A 25,366-nucleotide genomic window follows, 5' to 3' on the forward strand; every position below is an offset into this window, starting at 1 on the left:
ATTGCAGTGCATGACAACTCAAACCTTACCTCAATTAAAGTAATGTATAAAGAGACTGATCTGTTGGCTGAGAACTTTTATATCTGATGCAAAAGATCTATCCTCACAACACGTTTAATTAAGCATGTAAGCTTCCTCACATCTCTTATCAACTGGATGAAATTACCCAACAAACATGCCAGAATTCCCTGCAGCTGACAGAAATGAAAAAATATTTGCAGAACCGAATACCTAGATCTCAGTGGAAATACCTTTATGTGAGCTTAAAAGCAATGGAATACATCACAAAAGAAGAAAGCATAATTAACTACAAAAAATTTTACAACTTTTGTACACTAAAGAAACCATAAACATAATAAAACCAACACAAATAAAAAATTAGATTTACTATTTGAAAAGCCCAAATTGATAAGATATTAAGCTAGAAAAGAAAAATGAGCAGAGAACAAGACTACACAGAAGTATAAATGGCTAATAAAATAAGAAAGTGTCCATTCTCACTAGTAATCAGAGAAATTTAGGAAAAGACGGGTTGGAAGACAGTTTGATGGTTTCTTACGGTCCAACAATCATGCTTCCTGGTATTACTCAAAGGAGTTAAAAACTTGTGTCTGTACAAGTTGGTAATAGCTATATCTATAACTGCTAATACTTAGAAGCAACCAAGATGTCACTCACTAGGTGAATGGATACAAAAACTAGTACATCCAGACAATGGACTATTACCCAGTGCTAAATAGAAAGGGGCTTGGCCGGCGCCGCAGCTCACTAGGCTAATCCTCTGCCTTGCGGCGCTGGCACACCGGGTTCTAGTCCCGGTCGGGGCGGCGGATTCTGTCCCGGTTGCCCCTCTTCCAGGCCAGCTCTCTGCTGTGGCCAGGGAGTGCAGTGGAGGATGGCCCAAGTGCTTGGGCCCTGCACTCCATGGGAGACCAGGAGAAGCACCTGGCTCCTGCCTTCGGATCAGCGCGGTACGCCGGCCGCAACGCGCTGGCCACGGCGGCCATTGGAGGGTGAACCAACGGCAAAAAGGAAGACCTTTCTCTCTCTCTCTCTCTCTCTCTCTCTCTCACTGTCCACTCTGCCTGTCAAAAAATTAAACGAAAAGAAAGAAAAAAAAAAACTCTGAAAAAAAAATAGAAAGGGGCTATCAAATCATGAAAGAGACACAAAGGAAAACACACTGTATGACTTCAACTATGCGACATTTGGGAAAAGGCGAAACTATGAACATGGCCAAAAGATCAGGGGTTTTCAGGGGCTAAATGGGAGGAGAGATGAAGAGGCAGAACACAGGGTTTTTATGGCAGTGAAACTACTCTGTATTATACTCTAGTGGTGGTCACAGGTCATTATACATTAGCCAAAACTCACACAACACACAACCTTGAGTGCACCCTAATATATACTACTGATTTGGGGCTCCTCAACAAGCAAATGTGCTATGCTGCCATTGGGATGCTGACAGTAATGCAGGCTGTTTCATGTTTGGGGTACCTAGGAAGTCTCTGGATCTTCTCTTCCATTTTGCTGTGAACGTAAAACCACTCTAAAATTTTAAGTTTTTAAAGGACAGGTTTTTTTTTTTTCTTTCATTTCTTCAATAAACATATGAAAGCCTACACTAGTCCAAGAATTATAAAAAATCAGAAATGCTTACAGGAAGGTAGCTGGGTCTTCTCAAACACTGCTGATAAAAGCGTATGCTGGCAGGGCTGATGCTGTGGCGTAGTGGGCCAAGCCTCTGCCTGCAGCACCAGCATCCCATATGGGTGCTGGTTTGTGTCCCAACTGCTCCTCTTCTGATCCAGCTCTCTGCTATGGCCTGAGAAAGCAGCCAAGTGCTTGGGCCCTTGTAACTGTGTGGATGACCCAGATGAAGCTCCTGGCTCCTGGCTTCAGTCTGGCTCGGCCCTAGCAGTTGTAGCTACTTGGGGAAAGAACCAGTGGATGAAAGATCTCTCTCTCTCTCTCTCTCTCTCTAACTCTGCCTTTCAAATAAATTGAATAAGTCTTATAAAAAACGTGTGGGGCCAGAGCTGTGGCACAGCAGATTAAAGCCCTGGTCTGCAGTGCTAGCATTCCATATGGCTGCTGGTTCAAGTCCCAGCTGCTCCACTTCCAATCCAGCTCCCTCCTAATGATCCTGGGAAAGCAACAGAAGATGGCCCAAGTCCTTGGGCCCCTGCACTCACGTGGGAAACTTGAAAGAATCTTCTGGCTCCCGGCTCAACTCCGGCCGCTGCAGCCATTTGGGGAATGAACTAGCAGATGGAACACCTCTCTCTCTCGCTCTCTCTCTCCTTATCTTTCAAATAAATGAAATAAATAATAAAAAAGAGGTCATTTAAAAAAAAAAAAGGAAAGAAAAGAAAAAAAGGAGGAACATCTAGGCTGGCACAACTTTTTAAGAAACCTAGCATCAAGTACCAAACGGGTCAAAAGACTTGAAACCCTTCAACCCAACAATGAGCTTCTATAAACACATTCTAATATATAATATGAAATGCAGACAAGGTTTTATGTAAACATATGTTAATCACAGCATTATCTGTAATACTAGAAACCTGGAAGAAAAAAATCTCAAAACTGGGGTAATGATTAAATGAATATTAACATGTTCATATGAGAACATTATTCAGCCATTAAAAATGTTTACAGGAGCCGGTGCTGTGGCGTAGTGGGTAAAGCCGCCACCTGCAGTGCTGCATCCCATATAGGCACTGGTTCAAGTCCCAGCTGCTCCACTTCCTATCCAACTCTCTGCTATGGCCTGGGAAAGCAGTAGAAGATGGTCTAAGCCATTGGGCCCCTGCACCTGTACGGGAGACTCGGAAGAAGCTTCTAGCTCCTGGCTTCAGATCGGCGCAGCTCCGGCCGTTGCGGCCAACTGGGGAGTGAACCAGCAAATGGAAGACCTCTCTCTCTCTTTCTCTCTCTGCCTCTCTTCTCTCTCTGTGTAAATCTGATTTTCAAGTAAAATAAATAAATCTTTAAAAAAAAAGTTTACAAAGAATTTTAAAGCTCTGAATACTTACAAGTGAAAATAGTAAAATCAAACATTTTCAGTATCTTTTCCATTATGAAAAGCTCTTGAATATTCACACATAATACAGAAAGGAATGTCATTGCCAGGAAGTTGGTTTATAGGCAGTTTCCACTTTCTTATCTTTTTTAGTATTCTCAAAAAATCCAAAATGTTAAATCTTAAGATTATGAGCAATAACCCAGTTAACAGATGCCCCCGGCCTTCCCACTCAACCTTCATAGGCCAGACTGACTTTAACTAAATCTCTGACTGGAACTCAAGTCCACACATGTTTATTTAGAACTTACCAAGAGCCAGCCCTGATTCAGATGCTCGTCATACTTTAGTGAATACAACAGGCCAGAGACCTCCACTCTCAGAGAGCTTACACTCATGAAGCAGCGTAGCACAGGGGAAGCAGTAACAAATACAAATGCAATAATTACATTATCCACATTTAGAAAGAGAGCAGGATAGGAAGATCAGGAGTATGGGATGGGAGCAGAAAACAGCGGTGTGACGCAGGGTGGTAGGGAAGGCCTCACAGAGGTAACAGCAAGCAGACTGACTTCATCACATGGATAGCGGGACACCAAACATTCCAAGCCCAGGGAGAGCCCAGGACTTATCAGAGACAGGCAAGGTCAGTGTGGCTGACAGAGTAACCAAGCCATGGGAGCAGAGCAGTGAATGAGGTCAGCGAGGAAACATGGGGGGCAGGAAAGCCTGGAACACTGTGGCTTTTACCCTGAGCGAAACAGGAGCCAGCGGAGGAGTCTGAACAGATGAGTGACTGGATCTGACATTTTTAAAAGAACCACTGCTGTATGGGATGTAGATTATGAGTCTGTATGAACACACATGTGTATCTAGAAGGGAGAGGAAGGCAAAGGGAACAAGAGAGATCATTTAGGAATTTCAAGGCCTTCTGAACTGTCTTTCCATGCTCAAAAAGAAGTTTTATCCTCAAGGGGAATTAAAGCCATGTTTGCAAAGGTTTTTCTCTTACAATGAGGAATCTTGAAGAATGTGTCAATGGCCCGCACTCATGTCCATAGCAGGCATCTCAAAAATCATGATTACCAAACATTTCCCTCTGCTCACTGCCCTGACATGAGTTCTGGGCATCACCCTCTCTCAGGGGAGAGGTGAAAAGAGGTTATGCAAAACAGACAGTGATAACAGGGTGATGTCACATGTGTGCCTCACAGAGGTCCCCAGTGAATTCAGCTCATAACCACTCTACAGTGATTTACGCTATCCTGCCAACGCCAGCTGGAGAAGAAATGAAAAAAGCTGACACGGTCTTAAGCCCTGGGCAGGCATTGTAAGATCCTTCTCCCTCCCATTCCCTGCCAGTCCCTCCCCGCTTTCAACCGCTGATCCTTGCCTCAGAAGCCAAAGTGTGAACAGCACGTGTCCGGATTTCAAAAACCTGCCCAGCAGTTGGAAATTCCCTGCAGCGTGTCAATTGCTGCATCTGCTGTTGGCACTTGGGGCAAGGGATCACACAGGCATTTTCTGAGCATAAAGCTTCAAGATGGGAGTTTTGTATCTGAAGAGAGGAATGACCAAGCTAGAAAGCTCCAATTACTGTAAATATATCGCTAAATACATGGCAGTCTGCCTTCTTAAAAGGAAATGAAGACATGCAAGCACACCAAAAGCACTAAGAAGAGCAGCAGCACAGAGTACCCTGACTAATGGAAAGGATTTTATGGACCAACAGGGTTCACCAGATATGCAATGTGATAGAGCTGAAACAAGAGAGCACTTTTCCCAGATCCCTAGCTCACACCCCTTTAGCAAATTATAAATGGCTTCTATCATCTCTGCTGCAAGTTTCCCTCTCCCCTCCCTCTGCCATTCTTTTCCACCTACTTAGCCTTCTGAGTAAGTATTCTACACACTGAACACCTCTTGGAAAGATCAAAACATGACTCCACTAGCATCATCTACCATACGCCTGGGCTACAAATGGACAGGAGCTGGAAAAGGAGCTGCCCTTTGGAAGAGTAACCCACATGCCTTTGCCACTCTGGACAAGGAGGCATTCACACTGCTCACAGGTAGAGCTTTTAAAAGGAAGGGGGTGGGGACAGTGCTGTGGTGTAGCAGGCAAAGCCACCACCTGCAGTGCTGCATCCCATATGGGCGCCAGTTCAAGTCTCAGCTGTTCCACTACCGATCCAGCTCTCTGGTATGGTCTGGGAAAGCAGAAGATGGACTAAGTCCTTGGGCCCCTGCACCCGCATGGGAGACCTGGAAGAAGCTTCTGGCTCCTGGCTTTGGATTGGCCTAGCTCCAGCCATTGTGGCCATTTGGGGAGGGAACCAGCAGATGGAAGACCTTTCTCTCACTCTCTGCCTCTCCTTCTCTCTCTGTGTAGCTCTGACTTTCAAATAAATAAATAAATCTTTAAAAAAAAAAAAAACTTTACAGAAAGCACTAATAAGCCAGTAATACAAAAAGGAATCCTCTGGTTGGGGACTGAGTAGCAATAGAAAACTAGAGATGCAAATGTGGCAATTAGCCAAGCTTTACCCTCCGAATACTTACTACTGATCCACTTGAGCTTTGGTTTCTTTCGTTTCTTTTTTATTTTTATTTTTTGGACAGGCAGAGTTAGACAGTGAGAGAGAGAGAGAGAGAGAGAGAGACAGAGAAAAGGGTCTTCCTTTTTCCGCTGGTTCATCCCCCAAATGGCTGCCACGGCTGGTGCGCAATGGCTGGTGCACTGCACCAATCTTAAAAAAAGGAGCCAGGAGCACCAGGAGCCAGGTGCTTCTCCTGGTCTCCCATGCGGGTGCAGGGCCAAAGGACTTGGGCCATCCTCCACTGCCCTCCTGGGCCACAGCAGAGAGCTGGCCTGGAAGAGGGGCAACCGGAACAGAATCCAGCGCCCCGACCGGGACTAGAACCCGGGGTGCCGGCACTGTAGGCGGAGGATTAGCCTAGTGAGCTGTGACACTGGCTTGTGTGTGTGTGTGTGTGTGTGTGTGTGTGTAAAGATTTATTTATTTACTTGAAAGTCAGAGTTGAGAGAGAGAGAGAGAGAGAGAGAAAGAGAGAGGTCTTCCATCCATTGGTTCACTCCCCAGATGGCTGCAACAGCCAGAGCTGCGCCCATCCAAAGCCAGGAGCCAGGAGCTTCTTCTGGGTCTCCCACACAGGTGCAGGGGCCCAAGGACTTGGGCCACCTTCTACTGCTTTCCCAAGCCATAGCAGAGCTGGATTGGAAGTGGAACAGCCCGGTGGCGAACCAGCACCCATATGGGATACCAGCACTGCAGGCGGCAGCTTTACCGATGTGCCACAGCACTGGCCCGGAGCTGTGGTTTCCAAAGCCTTGTGGGTATAGCCAATATAAGAGGATGACAAGATTTCTGCCATAAAACTGAGCTCTCACAAAGCTATATCCAAAGTACACCAGATTTCAGATCCTGTAGTCTTTAAAATAAATATATTTCAAATAGCTTATAAAAATAAAAGTTTACAAATATTTTCAGAGAACAATACAAAGAAAGTCAAAGCAAATTTAAAAAAGATCCAAAATACTAAAATTACATAATAATTAATATTGAGGGGCCAGCACTGTGGCATAGTGAGTAAAGCCTCCGCCTGCAGTGCCAGCAACCCATATGAGTGTCGGTTCGAATCCTGGCTGCTCTAGTTCCAATCCAGCTCTCTGCTATGACCTGGGAAAGCAGTAGAAGATGGCCCAAGTCCTTGGGCCCCTGCATCTGTGTGGGAGACCCAGAAAAAGCTCCTGGCTTCGGATCAGCACAGCTCTGGTGGTTGCGGCCAATTTGGGAGTGAACTGGCAGATGGAAGACCCCTCTCTCTCTCTTTCTGCCTCTCCTTCTCTCTCTCTGTAATTCTCTTTCAAATAAATAAATATATTTTTTTTTACTTTAAGGATTTATTTATTTACTTGAAAGGCAGAGTTACAGAGAGAGAGAAAGAGAGGCGCAGAGAGAGAGAGGCCTTCCATCCGCTGGTTCACTCCCAACTGGATGCAACAGCTGGAGCCGCACTGATCCGAGGCCAGGAGCCAGGAGCCAGGAGCCAGGAGCTTCTTCCGTGTCTCCCACACAGGTGCAGGGGCCCAAGGACTTGGGCTATTATCCACTGCTTTCCCAGGCCATAGCAGAGAGCTGGATCAGAAGTACAGCAGCCGGGACTCAAACTCATATGGGATACCAGTACTGCAGGCGACCGGCTTTACCCTGTATGACACAGCGCTGGCCCCAAATAAATAAATCTTAAAAAAAAAGAAAAAAAAAAAAGGCCGGCGCCGTGGCTCACTAGGCTAATCCTCCACCTTGTGGTGCCGGCACTACAGGTTCTAGTTCCGGTCGGGGCGCCAGATTCTGTCCTGGTTGCCCCTCTTCCAGGCCAGCTCTCTGCTGTGGCCAGGGAGGGCAGTGGAGGATGGCCTAAGTGCTTGGGCCCTGCACCCCATGGGAGACCAGGATAAGTACCTGGCTCCTGCCATCGGATCAGCGTGGTGTGCCGGCCGCAGCGCACCAGCCACGGCGGCCATTGGAGGGTGAACCAACGGCAAAAGGAATACCTTTCTCTCTGTCTCTCTCTCTCTCACTGTCCACTCTGCCTGTCAAAAAAAAAAAAAAACCTTAAAATTGAAAGCTGAATGGAGCATATTTAATAGCAGATTAGACATTACAAGAAGATTCGATGAGCCACGAAAGAGTAAAGGAATTTAGGAAGTTATCAGGAACGCAACACAAAGAGTGTTGGGAAAATAAAGTTTTCAGACATGTGAAAGAAAGTAATTCTAACATATGTCTAATCAGAGTCATAGGAAAACAGACAAACATGGGCAAATGCAGTATTTGAGAAGAGTGAGAATTCTCCAAAACTGATGGGAAAAAAATCAACTCAAAAATACATGAAGTCCAACTTATCAATAGCAGGAAAAATAAATCTAAGCTTAGAAAATCATTAAAATGGCAGAATATCAAAGATTTTTTTTAAAGAACTGGAAATCACCCTCAGAGAAAAGACAGAATCTTTTTATAAGATTTTATTTATTTATTTGAGAGGTAGAGTTACAGACTGAGAGAGGGAGAGAAAAAAAGACACAGAGAAAGTTCTTCCGTCTGCTGGTTTACTCCCCAAATGCTCCCAACTGCTGGAGCTGAACAGAAACGAAGCCAGGAGCCAAGAGCTTCCTCTGGGTCTCCCATGCAGGGCAAGGAGCCCAAGCACTTGGGCCATCCTCAACTGCTTTCTCAGGCCATACAGAAGAGAGCTTGATGGGAGGAGGTGCAGCCAGGACTAGAACTGGAGCCTAAATGAGGTACTGATGCTGCAGGCAGAGGTTTAGCCCACTATGCCAGAGCATCAATAGAATTATTTTAAAAGAGAAACAATCGGCCGGCACCGTGGCTTAATAGGCTAATCCTCCGCCTAGCGGCGCCGGCACACCAGATTCTAGTCCTGGTTGGGGCCGGGGCGCCGGATTCTGTCCTGGTTGCCCCTCTTCCAGGCCAGCTCTCTGCTATGGCCCAGGAGTGCAGTGGAGGATGGCTCAAGTCCTTGGGCCCTGCACCCCATGGGAGACCAGGAGAAGCACCTGGCTCCTGCCTTCAGATCAGCGTGGTGTGCCGGCTGCAGCGCGCTGGCCACGGCGGCCATTGGAAGGTGAACCAACGGCAAAGGAAGACCTTTCTCTCTGTCTCTCTCACTGTCCACTCTGTCTGTCAAAAAATAAAAAAAATTAAAAAAAAAAAAAGAGAAACAATCAGAATGATAAATGACTTTACCCAGCAATAGTGGAAGCTCAAAGATAGTAAAATACCTTAAATGGACTGAAAAAAAGCGTTAACCTAGAATTCTAATTACCAATGACTATAGATCTTCACAAATAAGGGTAAAGCGGAGATTTACTCAGATGAATAGAAAGCTAAGAAAGTATGCTATCAGGAGAACGTTACTAAATAGACTTTGAAGAATATACTTCATGCTGAGAGAAAATGAATCCAGGAAGACAGTCTGAAATGCAAAAATGAAGGTAATAGTCAATATATGGGTGACTCTAAACATTTACTATCAAAATAATAAAAATAAACAATAACTTATCTTAAAGGGCTTAAAGGAGAAAAGGAGTTAATATATATGACTACAAAAGCACATAAATTAAGAAGAAACTGGGAACTGAATGAACGGAATTAAAGTGTTGTGTGGTACTGTTTGTATTGTCTAGCATAGTGAAAATGCTGATTAACTTCTGACTTTTGGCAAGGTAAGTATGCATGCTGTAATTCCTAGGGTAATTACTAAAAGAAAAGGAAATCAGTGAGGAGGAGGTAATGAAATGGAAAAAATAAAAGCCATCCAAAATAAAGCAGAAAAGAGAAGAGAAATGGCACAGGCAAGAGAATGAGAAAGCACTGGAAAAATACATTTGCAAAAAATATATATCTGATAAGAGAATTATGCCTAGATTATATAAAGAACCCTTAAGGGGGGCCAGCACCGTGGCTCACTAGGCTAATCCTCCGCCTACAGTGCCGGCACCCCGGGTTCTAGTACCAGTTGCTCCTCTTCCAGTCAAGCTCTCTGCTGTGGCCCGGGAAGGCAGTGGAGGATGGCCCAGGTCCCTGGGCCCTGCACCCGCATGGGAGACCAGGAGGAAGCACCTGGCTCCTGGCTTAAGATCGGTGCAGTGCGCCAGCCGTTGCGCGCCAGCCGTAGCAGCCACTTGAGGGGTGAACCAATGGAAAAAGGAAGACCTTTCTCTCTGTCAAAAAAAAAAAAAAAAAAAACCCTTAAGGGGCTAAGCCGTGGCTCACTTGGTTAATCCTCCGCCTGTGGCACCGGCATCCTATATGGGTGCCGGGTTCTAGTCCCGGTTGCTCCTCTTCTAGTCCAGCTTTCTGCTGTGGCCCGGGAGGGCAGCAGAGGATGGTTCAAGTGCTTGGGTCCCTGCACCCACATGGGAGACCAGGAGGGGGCACCTGGCTCTCAGCTTTGGATCAGTACAGCGCCGGCTGTGGCGGCCATTTTGGGGAATGAACCAGCAGAGGGAGGACCTTTCTCTCTGTCTCTCTCTTTCACTGTCTATAACTCTACCTGTCAAATAAATTTAAAAAAAAAAAAAAAAAAGAACCCTTAAAACTTAATAATAAAGACGAACAATGGGGCTGTTACTGAGGCGTTGTGAGTAAGGTAGCTACCTGCAGTGCCAGCATCCCAAGTGGATGCCAGTTCAAGTCCCAGATGTTCCAGTTCTGATCCAGCTCTCTGCTATGGCCTGGGAAAGCAATAGAAGATGGACCAACTCCTTGGGCTCCTGCACCCGCGTGGGAGACCCGGAAGAAGCTCCTGGCTTCAGATCGGCACAGCTCCGGCTCATGTGGCCAAATGGGAAGTGAACCAGCAGAAGGAAGACCTCTGTCTCTCTCTCTTTGCCTCCCCTTCTCTCTCTGTGTAACTCTGACTTTCAAATAAATAAATCTTAAAAAGATGAGCAATTTGATTTCAAAATAAGCAACAGATTTGAACAGATACTTACCAAGAAAATACAAATAGCAAACATGCAAATGAAAAGTCACCTATCATTCTTAGTAATCAGGGAAACAAATTAAATCGAAAGTGAAATAGCGCTGCACAACCACCAGAACAGTTAAAATACAAAAGCTCCCCCCCCCCCAAAAAAAAGCCTAACAATACCAAGTGTTGGCAAAGATGTAAAGAGGTGGAACTCTTAAAATGGCTGTGGGAATGTAAATGGTCCAACCTCTTTGCAAAACTTTAGCAGTTTCTTATAAAGTTAAACATACACTTCCTATATGATCTAGCAAATCTACTCCTAGATATTTTCACAAGAGAAAAGAAAAAATTTCCACAAAAAAGACTTGCATATAAATGTTCAGGGAAGTTTTATTCATAACAGCCAAGTGTTCAACCAGTAACTGGACAACCAAAACCTTAGTATAGCCATACAATGAATCAGTATTCAGTAATAGAAAGGAACAAAATACTGATACATGTAATAATTGGAGTACATCTCACAACCATAATGATGGGCAAAAGAAGCCAGACATAAGAGTACACAATGTGGTATTCCATTTATAGTAATCTCTAGAAAAAACAAATCTAGTACACAGGGGCAAAAAAGCAGCTCAGTGGTTGCCTGGGGCCAGGAGTATTACTGAAGATCACCTGGGATAGGCTGTAACTATTAACTACTTAGACAAATAAATTGACAAACTCATCAAAATGAATGCTTAAATGGGTGCATTTTATTATGTATAAACTTTACCTCATCAAAATTGATGTTTTTTAAAGATTTATTTATGTATTCGAGAGGTAGAGTTACAGATCGAGAGAGGGAGAGAAGGAGAAAAAGGTCCTTCATCCACTGATTCACTCCCCAAATGGCCACTAGGAGCCAGGAGCTTCTGGGTTTCCCACGCGGCGCAGGGTGCAGGTTCCCAAGCACTTGGACCTTCTTCTACTGCTTTCCTAGGCCATAGCAGAGAGTTTGATTAGAAGAGGAGCAGCTGGGACTTGAACTGGCGCCCATATGGGATGCCGGCATCACAGGCAGAAGCTTAGCCTACTCCACCACAGCGCTGGCCCCAAAATTGATTTTCAAAAAATAGAATGGGAGGGGCTGGTGCTGTGATATGGCAAGTAAAGCCACCACCTTAAATGCCGGAATCCCTTATGGGTGCAGATTTGAACTCAGCTATTCCACTTCCAATTCAGCTCCCTGCTAACATGCCTGGGAAAGCAGCAGACAATTGAAGTGTCTGGGCCCCTGCACTCACATGGGAGATCCGGATGAAGCTCCTGCCTCCTGGCTTCAGCCTGGCCCACCTCTAGCCGCTGCAGCCATTGCCATTTGGGGACTGACCCAGCAGATGGAAGACCTCTCTCTATCTCTCCCTCTCTCTCTAACTCTACCTTTCAAATAAACAAAATAAATCACAAAAGAAAATACAGGCCGGCGCCGCTGCTCACTAGTCTAATCCTCTGCCTGCGGCACCGGCACAACGGGTTCTAGTCCCAGCTGGGGCGCCGGATTCTGTCCTGGTTGCTCCTCTTCCAGTCCAGCTCTCTGCTGTGGCCCGGGAGGGCAGTGGAGGATGGCCCAATTGCTTGGGCCCTGCACCCGCATGGGAGACCAGGAGAAGCACCTGGCTTTGGATCGGTGCAGCGCCAGCCGTAGTGGCCATTTGGGGAGTGAACCAACGGAAGGAAGACCTTTCTCTCTGTCTCTCTCTCTCACTAACTCTGCCTGTCAAAAAAAAAAAAAAAAAACCACAATGGGAACATGTAAATCTAAATATACTAATAATAACAATAACTGCTAATAATGATCATAACAGCCTTAAAACTAAAAAAAAAAAAGGCCATCAAGAGATGCATGGATAAACTAATAAGTGAATAAAATGTAGTATAACATGGGCTTAGTGCTGTGGTATAGCAGGTAAAGCCGCCACCTGCAGTGCTGGAATCCCATATGGGAACCAGTTCGAGTCCCAGATGCTCCACTTGGCGATCCAGCTCTCTGCTATGGCCTGGGAAAGCAGTAGAAGATGGCCCAAGTCCTTGGGCCTCTGCACTTCCATGGGAGACCCGGAGGAAGCTCCTGGGTCCTGGCTTCGGATTGGTGCAGCTCCAGCCATTGTGGCCAATTGGGAAGTGAACCAGCAGATGAAAGACCTTTCTCTCTCTGTGCCTCTCCTTCTCTGTGTAACTCTGACTTTCAAATAAATACATCTTTTTTAAAAATGTAGTACTACAGCAATGAAAACAACTGAACTATAACTACACACACCAATGTGGAGAGAACTCACAAACATCACATGGAACGAAATAAATCAGAGAGAGAGAAGAATTTAAATAGTAAGGTTAGCATGATTCCATTTATATGCAAGTGAGAAAACTATATTTTGTGTAGAGGCATATAATTAGATGATAACACTATCAGGAACAGCAAGGGTCTGAGCTCCACGAGTCAGAGTGATGGGATGAAGCACAGAGGTGCATCTGAAGCGTTCTATTTGCTATTATTTGTTGCTAGTGCTCATGCCCTCTGAGAACTACAATTCTGACTATACACTAGTATTCAATACACAGCACATATCTGGCCTGAGAACACCCTCTCCCTGCGAACTATACATTTAGAATTTTATCTCAGGAAAAACTTTTTTTTAAAGATTTATTTATTTATCTAAAAATCAGTTACATAGAGAAGAGAGACAAAGAGAGAGACAGAGATCTTCCATCTGCTGGTTCATGTTCCAGATGGCTGCAATGGCCAGGACTAAGCCAGACTGAGTCAGGAGCTTCATCCAGGACTTCTACATGGGTGGCAGGGACCTAACATTTGGACCATCTTCTGCTGCTTTTCCCAGGCCATTAGCAGGGAGCTGGATTAAAAACAGAACAGCCAGAATTGCGAATCAAGAGCCCAAATGGGATGCCAGCATTGCAGGTAGTGGTTTTACCTGCTATATCACAATGCTAGCCCCAGGAAAAACTTTTTGAAAAAAGAGATTAGAAAGGGAGGACATTTGGGCCAGCACCGCGGCTCAATAGGCTAATCCTCCGCCTGCAGCGCCGGCACACCAGGTTCTAGTCCCGGTCGCTCCTCTTCCAGTCCAGCTCTCTGCTGTGGCCCGGGAGGGCAGTGGAGGATGGCCCAAGAACTTGGGCCCCGCACCCGCGTGAGAGACCAGGAGAAGCACCTGGCTCCTGGCTTCGGATCAGCGCGGTGCGCCGGCCGCAGTGCGCCATTGCGGGGTGAACCAACGGAAAAAAGAAAGACCTTTCTCTCTGTCTCTCTCTCTCACTGTCCACTCTGTCAAAAAAAAAAAAAAAAAAAAAAAAAGAAATAGAAGAAAAAGAAAAAAAAGAAAAGAAAAAGAAAAAAAGAAAGGGAGGACATTTGGTGCAGTGGTTAAGATGCCATTGGGGGTACTTCCATCCCATGTCAAAATGTCTGCATTTGAGTCCTGGATCTGGTCTCAATTCCAGCTTTCTGCTAATGTGCACTTTGGAAGTAGCAGGTGAGGCTCAAGTACTTGAGTCCCTGCCACCTATGTGAGACCCAAAGTGAATTTGTGGCTTCTGGTTTCAGCCTAGCATCTGTGGGCATTTGGGGTAGATCAATGGACACAAGATCTCTTTCTCCTCTCTGTTTTTCAAATAAACCTAAGCAATTAGTTTAAAAAGGGAGGTGGGGAGGTTTGGAAAAGGTAGCTGAAAATCCTGCACCTAAAATTCCCCCAATCACTTTCCTTCAGAATATGTCCATCCTGGGGCAAAAAAAAAAAAAAAAAAAAAAAAAAAAAAAAAAAAAAAAGACTATAAAATGGCAACAGAATGCAATAGGAGTCTACAGCTCACATTAACCCTCGGCAATCACACTTTTGAACTGCACACCCAAGCTGCCACAGACAGCAAATCAGATTATCTTGGGCCAAAAACAAAGACCATTTCTTGATAAGAAACTTCATTAATTCTATTGACAAGACTGAATTTTCTCACAACTTTAGCTCTTCACAACTGCTTCTCTTTCTGGAAGCAAGAAGGACCCTAGAACTCAGAACTGTAAAGTTAGGTAGACTCCTTGACTCACTCATGTTTTTTTCCTGTTCCTACTCTTCCAGGGAACTAGGACTAGATCCACAAGCAGAGACTGCACTCCAGAGTCACCTCTCCCCCAGAGGCCCAGGGCACAGAGCTTGAGGGTGCATGCTCCTCTGGCCCACCTTCCAGAGCTTGACCTACTTTGACACTGGAAATCTATTTTGCACAACACTTATGGGCCAGGCTGTCTCTTTCTTTGTCAATTTATTCTAAACTGAAGAGTCATGAAAATAAAGGTTAGGTAGCACTATTAACTGTAAAAATTTACCCATGGATCCTTGTAGAAAAAAAGCCCCTGGGGTTCTAAAACCAGATATAGAAGGAGGAACAAGGAGGACAGTTTACACAGCTAAACTCAAGCCTAACCCCTCATGAAAGGTGGATTTCCTGTACAACTGTTCTGACAAGTGGAGGATTAGGCACTTCATACATTCTGCTTGGGTAAGAGACTCAGACAGAAGTGAAATGCCACAGGGGAGAAATGGCTTCTCTAAAGGTCTCTAACGCTATTGTATGCGGGAAGAACCAAAATTCTCAACCAGAATCAACCCCCATACATAGCAATGGCAGGAAGTGTCCCAGATCTACAGGCTAAAGCTCTACCCACCCCCATAGACAACCGCAGCTGTCTATCCCTCTGGGTCTCCTCCACAATGCAGGACTGCTAGCATGGTAAAAGCTGGCATAAATGCTAACACAGGACTATGAGCCCACTCCACCTCAGTCCTAACCCTGAATGTTCCTTAAGAGCAGGCAACTCCAACAGCACAGGCAAGAAGTGTCTCTGGGGTGCCCTCTTGCTGCCATCACGGCTTTTCTGTAAGGTGGAATACTTTATGAATTGATAGAGGAAAAGGGAGGCCAGGGTACAGAAAAGGGAAGTTATTCCAGTGGCAGCCAATGAGTAAAATCCAATGATTTATAGGAAGTATAATCCAATAATATAGTAAAATAAAACAGTGTGTGCCTGAGATGGTTTTGATTCCAAAAATTATAAAACATATTTTTAAAAAAGAGAGCAAGAGGGAGAGAGAGAAGGAGGAAAGAGGAAGGGAGGGGCCAGACTGGAGCAAATTGGGCACAGATGGGGGATGCAATGGGGCTTCAGTGATGCCCTGCCACAAATGCTGCTTCAATTATTCCTTTTCAAGAAGCTAGAGTTTTTTTCCTTAAATTACAAATTTTTCTTAAAAAATTAAAATTCTTAGAGTGGTTGTAGTTTAGAACAACAGTTCCCCTCCAGCATCACGTCAGCCAATCAGATGGCCACTGATGTATTCAACATCAAGGCACCTTTCTCCTCTCAGGCTCAGAACGCCATAGGAATTATCAACTGTGACAACACTCTGGGAACCACCTACCTCACCACGAGCTTGGGACACAGGCATGTGAGGAACACACTGCTCAATGAGAGCTGGCAGAACTGTGGCTTTCCCCACCCATGCATTCAACAAATACTAATCAATACCAGCACTATGCCAAGGCCCCCAAAGATCTCAAATGTATCTGTCCTCAACCATGAGGATTAGGATTCTGGACTCTATGTAGTCCCATTGAAGTAGAATTTTGACAGAACCCATATCAAAAGAAGAAATAGAGGCCGGCGCCGTGGCTCAACAGGCTAATCCTTCACCTAGCGGTGCCGGCACACCGGGTTCTAGTCCCGGTTGGGGCGCCGGATTCTTTCCCGGTTGCCCCTCTTCCAGGCCAGCTCTCTGCTGTGGCCCAAGAAGGCAGTGGAGGATGGCTCAAGTGCTTGGGCCTTGTACCCCATGGGAGACCAGGAGAAGCACCTGGCTCCTGCCTTCGGATCAGTGGGGTGCGCCAGCCATGGCGGCCATTGGAGGGTGAACCAATGGCAAAGGAAGACCTTCCTCTCTCTCTCTCTCACTATCCACTCTGCCTGTCAAAAAAAAAAAAAAAAAAAAAAAAAGAAGAAGAAGAAGAAATAAAGGTATTCCCAGCAATGGACCTCAACCCATAAGTTTTAAGATTATTGCTGAGACCTGAAAGTTTAGTTGGCTAAATGAAGTGACATAACTCAACTTATTTTCCCCTATGTGAAAGGGGCAAGTCTGACCTCATAATCTCTGCCTTCATAAGCAGAGCTGGCTCCAGAGAAAACTCCAACCCAAGAAAGTTGCCATTCTCTTACCACCATATAAGCCTTTTCCTCCATTTTGCCTTCTGTAGTGTCTGTCTGAAGCTTTTAAATAGCTCTATGTCCACAAGGAAAGCAGAAATTGAAAGGGCATCATGGGGCTGGTGCTGTGGTGCAGCTGGTTAAGCTGATGTCTGTAGTGCCAGCATCCCATACTGGTGCCAGTACAAGTCCTGGCTGCTCCGCTTCCAATCCAGCTCCCTGTTAATGTGCCTTAGAAAGCAGTGGAAGATGGCCCAAGTCCTTGGGTCCCTGCACCCACAAGAGATCCAGAGGAAGCTCCTGGCTCCTGGCTTTGGCTTGGCTCAGCCCCAGTGATTGCAGCCATTTGAAGAGTAAACCAGCATATTGAAGATATCTCTCCGTGTCTCTCCTCCCCTTCTCTGTAACTCTTTCAAATAAATTTTTTTTTAAAAAAAAAAGGGCTTCACAGTAAAGTGTCTGTAACAATATGATTTCCATCCCTGGACTGCAGATACTGTGAAAGGAGGACAGTTATACAAGGGTAGCACTGAACACAAAACATGAGTGATTCATTATAGTACTCGGCATTGGCAAAGCACACACTGTTTAAGTAAGGACTTCCCTGTTGCTCTCCAAATCATGTGCCCTAGGCACTACATCTACAGTGAAGGCTCGAGCACAGACTGAGAGGATCTGGACTGCTTTGTGGGCCACAAGATCTTCCCTGCTTCAGGCTGGAATGCTCCTTCTCCACAGAGTCCAGGAACTGACATACACAAACACCCACCCAGAAGGACATGTCCAAGGAGAAATGGAAAGAAAAATGATGGCCCAGATGTTCTGTAACACACAGCGACTGCCAAATCACCACAGACCCAAGCACCTGGGAGAGCCAGGCAGCGTCACGCCCTTGCTTCCCGGTCTCAGCCAGACAGGGACCACGGCTCGGTGGTGACTCTGATAGCACAGAGACTAGCCTGGAGAAAAACCTTTAGAAGGGCACTGGCTGACAGGACAAGGGGGCTGAACATGCAGGGCTGATTTATCACTTCCTTACTCATAAAAATGTGACTCAAACTGCTGCTGATTAGTGAAGGATTTAAATCTTTACCCTCTCCCCAACCCCCTTTGCCTCTCCACCCCCGGCACAGATGCTGCTACTCAGCCACAACACCCCCTTCTTGCCACTGTCCGTGCAAGCACAGCACAGGGGCCCAGAGAAGATGACTCATGTGCTGGGAAATGGAAAAGTGCATCTTCCCACCAACCAGCCCTGCTGAGCGCTCTGCTCACCCCTCTCCCAATGGCAGCCCACACAGTGGGGTCTGGACAGCTGCCTCAGCTGCACACCGGGTCCTTGGCAGCACGTCCACAGAGCTCTCTGTCCTAGTTGAGTGTTACATCCTGTGGCCTGGGCTGTTTTTCCCTGAAACACCCTTGGAGCCTCTGACCACCTCAGTTCATACTCCTCCTGGCCCCAGCTGTCTCATGGAGGTGAGAGTCAGGGCAAGGTAGTCAGGAGGAGCAGGGTCTCAATTATAGGCTTTTATGTGTCTTTCCTGGCTAAAGGGTCCTCATTACAACCAACCATGAAAAAGAGTCCTAGAAAAAAGTACCTTGATCCCAAATCGGGGAACCATCCATTTCCTTCTTTCTCTGTAGTCACCATCTCACCTTCCTTTCACCCATATTTTCTTAACCTTTACTTAACAACAGCTATAAGAAAAGGACTCACTGGTGGCTTATGAAAATGCCAAGGTATTCCTTTTCACAGAGCAGAAGCTGCTAAAAACAGATGCTTTGCAGGCAAGAGCTGCAGGTCCTTTATATTCACACCTGCAGAGGCCCCAGGTCAGTCACTGCTGGAACAATACCCTGGCAGAGGTTGCAGCTCTGTACAGGCGCCTCGCTGATCGCTAAGGTTTGTTTTCCATGGGAAGCAGGAAAACCAAGACGAGGGCATCTCAGGAGGTCCCTGCTTCAGAGTCTAGTGAGCCTCCTATTGGGGAGCAGGAGCTCCCTCCCCTTTGCATTTTACAGTTTCCCGGGACAGCATTTTACAAACTTTATTTTCTCCTTTTTGGAAACCAGTGTAGGCCCCTAGTACTCCATTTTTCCTCAAGGCCATTTAAACAAATAGCCATCTCAGGAATAATTAGCCAAGTTCTAAAAGGCATCTGAGTCTCTGCATCATGCCTTATGCTGGCAATTCTAAATGCTGTAGCAGGCAGCATAAGAGTAGGAAATTCTCTCAGATTCAGATGAGACTAGCAAAGGCCCTTGCTGGGTCCCAGAGGAGCCATGTTTCAGGGAAGGTGTGGCATACTTACTAATCAGGGACGTTCCCTGCCAGTAAGATGGGCATAACTCCCAGGTACAAGTGAGAAGGGAACTACGTCAAGCTCAGAGAGAGAGAAAACAGGTTGAGAAAAGTATGACAAGAGAACCTGCAACACTCAGTCCAGAAACAACAGGTCTGTTTTACAACAGTCTCCATAGGGTAATTCCTACTTCCTGGCATTTCAGATAATAACCTGCTAGCCCTGGGACAGAGTACTCTCTGTCAATTCTTTCAAATGATTTCTTGGCAGCGTGGACCAAATCCTCCTTACAAACAAACACAAAAAATAATGCCAATTCCATGCTACACATATTTCCATCAGGGCAAACCACAACACCCTTATCTAAGTGGGGTGGAGGGAACAGAACAGATTCTGGTAACATCCTTTGACTATGACCTGGTCATCAGAACAAGCTCCCCACCCTACCCCCACTCCCATCTACCACTTTCCACCCTGCCAAACAACTCCAAAGAGGGTTAAGAGAAGTGTTTCAGAATGCACACTAGCATACTACTCTAATTCTGGGTCGGGTAGATTTTGTGCTTTCAGATTTGAGTCACCAAAGCTCATCAATTCTCTGTTCTTGCTCCCTGGCAGGCTCCCACAAGGGATATCCCATAGGGAACTAGACTTTTCCATACTGAACAAACAGGGTACATGAGTCCAGAAACAGCTATTCCCAATCCCTGCCAAGCGTATGGTCTCTGCAATGAAACATTTCAACAATGCCTCTCCCCTGGGAGAGGCTCTGGGTCTGCAGCCTCCAAGAGGCCTTGCTGCTGCCTTTAGCATGGCCAGATGTGCAACAGCATCTCTAGGTTTGCAAATTAAGCTCTATACCCATGATTCCCTCCTCCCATCCCACTCAAGCACTAGAGTCAGAAATTTTGGAGAAGAAACTAAAGATCCAAGCAGCAATGGTGGACAGGGCAGTGTGTGTGTAGCGGTATGGTAGCACAGGAAGGAGGCTAGATTAATTTCTATCTGTAAAGAGAAAGAAACTGGACATTCCTTACCTTTCAACTGGGAGTTATGTACAGCAAACATGTTGATGGTCATAAGCTGCAGCATACGGATACTTCCAATAGGAGAGGGGCTGTGCTGCAGTAACACCTGGAACTCCTGGAGGACCTTCTCAGCCACTGCAGGGAATGTCTCCATCCTGCAGGTAACAGCAAGCCCACTGGTGAGGCATATCCCTGAGAGCACTTGGTGTAGACACACACACACACACCTCTCTCTCTCGCGCGCGCTCTTTCTCTCTATCCCTTTTTTCCTTCCTCTTAAAAAGCAGACAACTAATGCCCAGGACATTTCTTTGCTATTTTCACAAACTTCCTTGGTATCCTGTAATTTCGAACAAATTTGAGAAAGAATAAAGCATTCGGGACTCAGAGATGGAAACAATGCAACTCTTAGATAAATCATTATGTTATTCTGCTTTGGTATGCTATTTCCTAACCTCTGGCAATCACTGGACTCAAGCTGATATTAAAGATTCTCTCCCTGAAACAAGCAGCTTTTCTAAATAGTGAACAAATTTTCTTACAGTCCCCAAACTCTCTGGTATGAAAACTGTATTCTATAAAAAGAGTTACATGAATCTAGAGAGTCTTTACTCAGAATTTACTTCAGGAAACCTGACACAGTTCCACTGTTGTCTTCTTAGGTGTGATCACACTAACTGGTCTACTGAAAGATCCCTAATCTCCCCTTGAAGAGTCCTAGACGTAGGACCCCAATGTCTGTTTCCCTCTTTCCTACATGGCTGTCCTACCCTCTCACAAGCCTCTGTTCATCAGGGTCTGTATGTTTTCAGGCCAGTGGAAATATAATGCCCTGGCCAACTGCCACTCCCAATACAGGAAGAGCCTGTAACATAGGGAGGCAGAAATCCAGCCAGTGACCTAGGGCTCCTAAGGAGAGGTCATTCAAGCCACTGCTTGCCAAATGTGGCCACTGGATCCCAAACAGTGGTGCATGCCTGAAGCTCCTTTGGCAATAGGGACAAACCACAGCTGAAGTCCTCAGAAATAAAAAAGCAAATTCAAACTTAGTGCTAGAGAGAGAAACCAGGCACACTGGGCCTTAGGGCCATGCCCAACGAACAACTCGTGGTCAGCAAAGTATCTTTTATCCACCCTCACCCCCTCCCCAACCAAATAAACTACTCACGGTACACTAAGGGGTTGTATGGGGAATGGCTCTAGGCTAGATTAATAAACGGTTTTTAGAAAGCCACATAGAAGGGAATCCTTCTCAAAAGATGTAAGATTTTCAAGTCCTAAAGAAAGGTCCTTCTAGTTTCACTAGCACCTTGGCCCTTTCCCCACTGAAGAGTACCCTCCCCAGATTAGAAAACTCCAGAGCTTTCTGGAATTTTGGCAATCTTCATTCTTCACCCTTGGATGGCAACTCCTATCTTGACCCTCTAGTGCCCAGAAGTCATGCCGCGGCTATGGGTCAATTACAGTTTACATTCCAATTCCCCTCTGCTGAGCTAGCCTCATTTTCATTGGTACAAAACATGCCATGCATCTGTCCCCCCACAGCACAGGCCATTTCAAGTGCCTCCCCCCAAACAAAACAAAACAAAACTTTTTCTTTTTTTGTCCTCTAAAAAGTTTTAGAGCCGTTAAAACTCTTGGTAGATTTGGAATGGCAGAGAGTGATATGTTTGGGGCTGGATTGGATCCATTTTTCCCCATGGGCTATAACAAAGGTTTCATTTTAAATCCTGACACTGTGCAGCACTCTTTCTGGTCGGAGGTGGGGAGGGGGGCTAGCACTTCTCATTACGAGAGTAGCAGAGTTCACTCTGCTTGAAACGCAGCCACACTGGGCGAGTCTCAGAGCCATGTGTCTCCGTGTTGAAAGGCGGTAGAGAGCCAGCACAGAACGACAGGACAGAGGTGTCACGTGGGCCAGATGGTCTGAGGAAGCCTCTTCCCCAGGGTGGGAATTGAAACAGACCCATTAACACTCCCTGGGTCAGAATGAAGTCTCAAATGAGCAGCTGGTCAAACATCCACATTCTCTTTGTTAAAAAAGTTTGGGGGAAATAAAAAAACACTCTTTGCCTTGCAACCAGTTCAACATGATCAAAACAAAAGAAAAAAATAAAATGCATAAAATATAAGTTGAGAACAACTTCAAATGTGAGATATGAAAGAAGGAGGATCTACTCAGGCAATCAGTTTTGTTAGGCAATAACTGAGGGAAACACAGAGTAAAAAATTTTCCTCCTGAGGACTCAACAACAAAGTCTTTGGTTACCAGTTTTGTCACCAACATGCTGTCTTGATTTTGGCCCCAGACTACCTGTAAGTAGTTTTATGTTTTTCTCTTTGAGGAAATCAACTTTGTTCCACCCTATTTTACGAAAAAAAAATCATACTAAAACAGATAGTGATGGTATACAATCTATGTTTAGGAAAAAAGCCCACAAAATAAAATCATGTGTTTTTATGGGCACATACTCATAGCATAGCATGTAAACTTCAGTAAACAGGTTTGCAGAAACACATAACCTGATGTCTAGTATAAGGCACAGGGTTGGAGGATAGCTGAAAGAAATTTTAGCCTTAGCTGTAATGTTGTGTTTGCATAAGGATTTGGGGGCATTACTTAAGTAATAATTATAAAAATTTAGCCAACAAGAAGAAACTACAGTAGCCAGCAGCAGTAGAGGAGGAAGATGAAAAACACAAAGCACAAAAGACAGTCATTTGTAACAGCAAAAACCTGGGAGCATCCTAGAACGCCCAACACAGGACACAACTGGGCTGACATTAACATACTGAACACAATTGCTGTAAAGCGATATTATGTTTTTAATCATGTGGGGGAAAGTTCAATATATATTAAATGAAATAATTTTAAGGCAAGTTAGTATGATCTCTTTCTAAACATATTTGTAAAAAGCAAGTAAGTGTGTGTGAGTGTAGTACACAGAGAAAAAGACTGAAAATGTATACACCAGTGGTAATGGTAGATAGTTACCTCTGAGCAGTAAGAGGACAAGTAATTTTTTTCTTTCTTGTTTTTTGTGAGTTTTCTAAATATTTTACAGTGAGCACTATATGGTAAGAAAAAAGATCCCTCCAACAATGAATATTTAAAACATTTGTTAATTTCAAAAAAAAAAAATCAAAACACAGATATTACATTTTTTAAAATTCTAAGTCCAAAATAAATGTCAGTCTTTGAGTTTCAAGGGAATTTACAGCTGTGCATAGGAGAGCGAGTAAAGACTAAAGCGATAACTTCAACAGCAAAATTACTCTATTTGCTACAAATCAAGAGTCTATAGCCTGCCGGCTTCCCAACCTCTCAGTGGATTCCAAGTGCAGGTCTGACTGCCTCCCAAAGGAAAGCGCCGGTTAGGAGCCATATGGCACCCTGACTGAGTCTTCCGTCCCTACTCTTAAAACTGCAGAAGGGACAATCATTCTCAGGAGATGCATTTCACTGATTTAAGTGGCTGCCTTGCGAAGGGATCTCTGCAGACACCTTGTCTTGTTTGAATAGCAGTTTCAAGAAACCAATCTTTCAGACAACACTGGAACCTAGACCCGAGAGTGAGTCAGACAGTGACTAACGGGGCAGCACCGATCCCTCAGACGCTGCGGAACACAGCTGGGCCAGACAACATTCTCCGTGGAAAAGAATCAGGCTTCCTAACTTTTCTCAACTTCTTAACCTTTAAAAGCTAAGCAAGACAGGGGCAATCCAGGAGCACAAAACCAAAACCAAAAATCAACAGCACAGGACAGAGTGGAAATGAGAGAAAATGATCCTAGTGCCATACAACCTAAGGACTGGAATGGACCTCAGAGATCATCTAGTTAAACCACTGATAAGGAAACTGCCACCCACAGAAGCTTTGACTTGTTTACTCCCGTGGTCCTAAAACTAGTAAGTGGTGAATAACAAACTCTTCCTGGCACCTAAGCTCATCTAAAGTGCTGACCCTCTTGCCAGCCGGTGCTGAGTAGGAGGCCGTGTCTGGCACACAGTAGGCACTCAAGCATTTGCTGATGCAATGTGGAACATGAGGCACAGAGCAGCCCAAGAAGGTGAGGGCAGTGCCGGGCTGTTCTCGTTCTCGGGAAGTCGGGCGGGCGGGCGGGAGGGACAGTGATGTGCCTTCAGCTGCTCCCCATTACAATCTCCTCAGTCTTAATTCGTTTTCAACGCCTCCCACATTTCACATCTTCTTGGTAATTAGGCAACAGTCCATGATGTTGTGTGTGGCTTGCGCTCCTTGCTTTTCTAGTCTTACAGACTTCAACACTTTTCCCCCCAGTAGAAATGTTATTGCTGTTCCTGCCTTCCTGAGTAAATCTGAGGCTCAACTCTCTAACAATCAGGATAGTATAAGAGGAGCTCTCATTGAGGGACTGAAGTGCCTAAAGTTAACATCTATATTCCTCACTGAAAGCTACTATCACTCATTTTTATAAAGGTGAAAATGGCTTTGTCTTGACAACAAAATGTTGTATAAGGAATGAAGAGACTTTATACAATGATCTGAACCAAAGTAAACCATGTCAGGCAAATGAGATAACCTATTGTTTTCTAAAGACCCCCAGAGAAGAAAACTCCCAAACATAGTTCCTCTGAGAAATCTTCTTACACCTAATGCAAAGCTCTCCAGCCACAATATAAGCCTGTTTTACTGTCATCCCATAAAAATCTGGTTATAATTCTTTTATATTTAAAAACAGGGCACCCTACAGCTGTCTCTATATAAATATTTTTACGTTAATTTTATTAAGATTAATTTTGGCCTCCAGATCTTTTTCCAGGTTTTCAATCATTGGTTCTTTTCTAAACTTCCTCTAAAATATCTGTGCTTAAATATAAGAATTTGAAAAAGAGGTTGGGGGAGGCCTAATTAATGCATAACTTAATAAAAACATATGCTAAATATTCCTTCATTTGGGACCAAGATTTATAACATTTTTAGTCCTAAAAGTCTCTGGCAGAGCAAGAAATACCTAGAATAGTGGTTCTCAGAGAGGGGCAATTTTGCACCCCAGGGAACATTTAGCAAAGTCTGAAACATTTTTAATCACAACTCGAGAGGCGAGGTGTGCTCCTGGCATGTAGTAGAGAGAAGCCAAGGACACTGCTGAACATACTTAATTCAAAGGAGAGCCCAACAAGTTATCAGCTCAAAATGTCAATAGTCCTGTCTTACAGCAACATGACACAAGAAAAAATGAACAAACATGG

General features: G+C 45.0%; 1 protein-coding gene across 12 annotated transcripts in view; it reads right to left on the reverse strand.

Annotated features, from left to right (window-relative positions):
• Positions 1-25,366, reverse strand: part of SMG6 (SMG6 nonsense mediated mRNA decay factor) — a 261,637-nt gene that overhangs the window by 171,259 nt on the left and 65,012 nt on the right. For all 12 annotated transcript variants that reach the window (XR_016223920.1, XR_016223919.1, XR_016223921.1 and 9 more), the window contains one exon: positions 20,143-20,288. Coding sequence is in view for 9 of the 12 variants with exons in the window: in XM_002718880.6 (XP_002718926.1) it covers positions 20,143-20,288 (146 nt within the window). In the remaining 3 variants the exon portion in view is untranslated. The remainder of the gene's footprint in view (positions 1-20,142; positions 20,289-25,366) is intronic.

Source organism: Oryctolagus cuniculus, chromosome 17 (genome assembly GCF_051225735.1).
Source record: "Oryctolagus cuniculus isolate XC-2025 breed Fujian yellow rabbit chromosome 17, ASM5122573v1, whole genome shotgun sequence".
Taxonomy (NCBI): Eukaryota; Metazoa; Chordata; class Mammalia; order Lagomorpha; family Leporidae; genus Oryctolagus; species Oryctolagus cuniculus.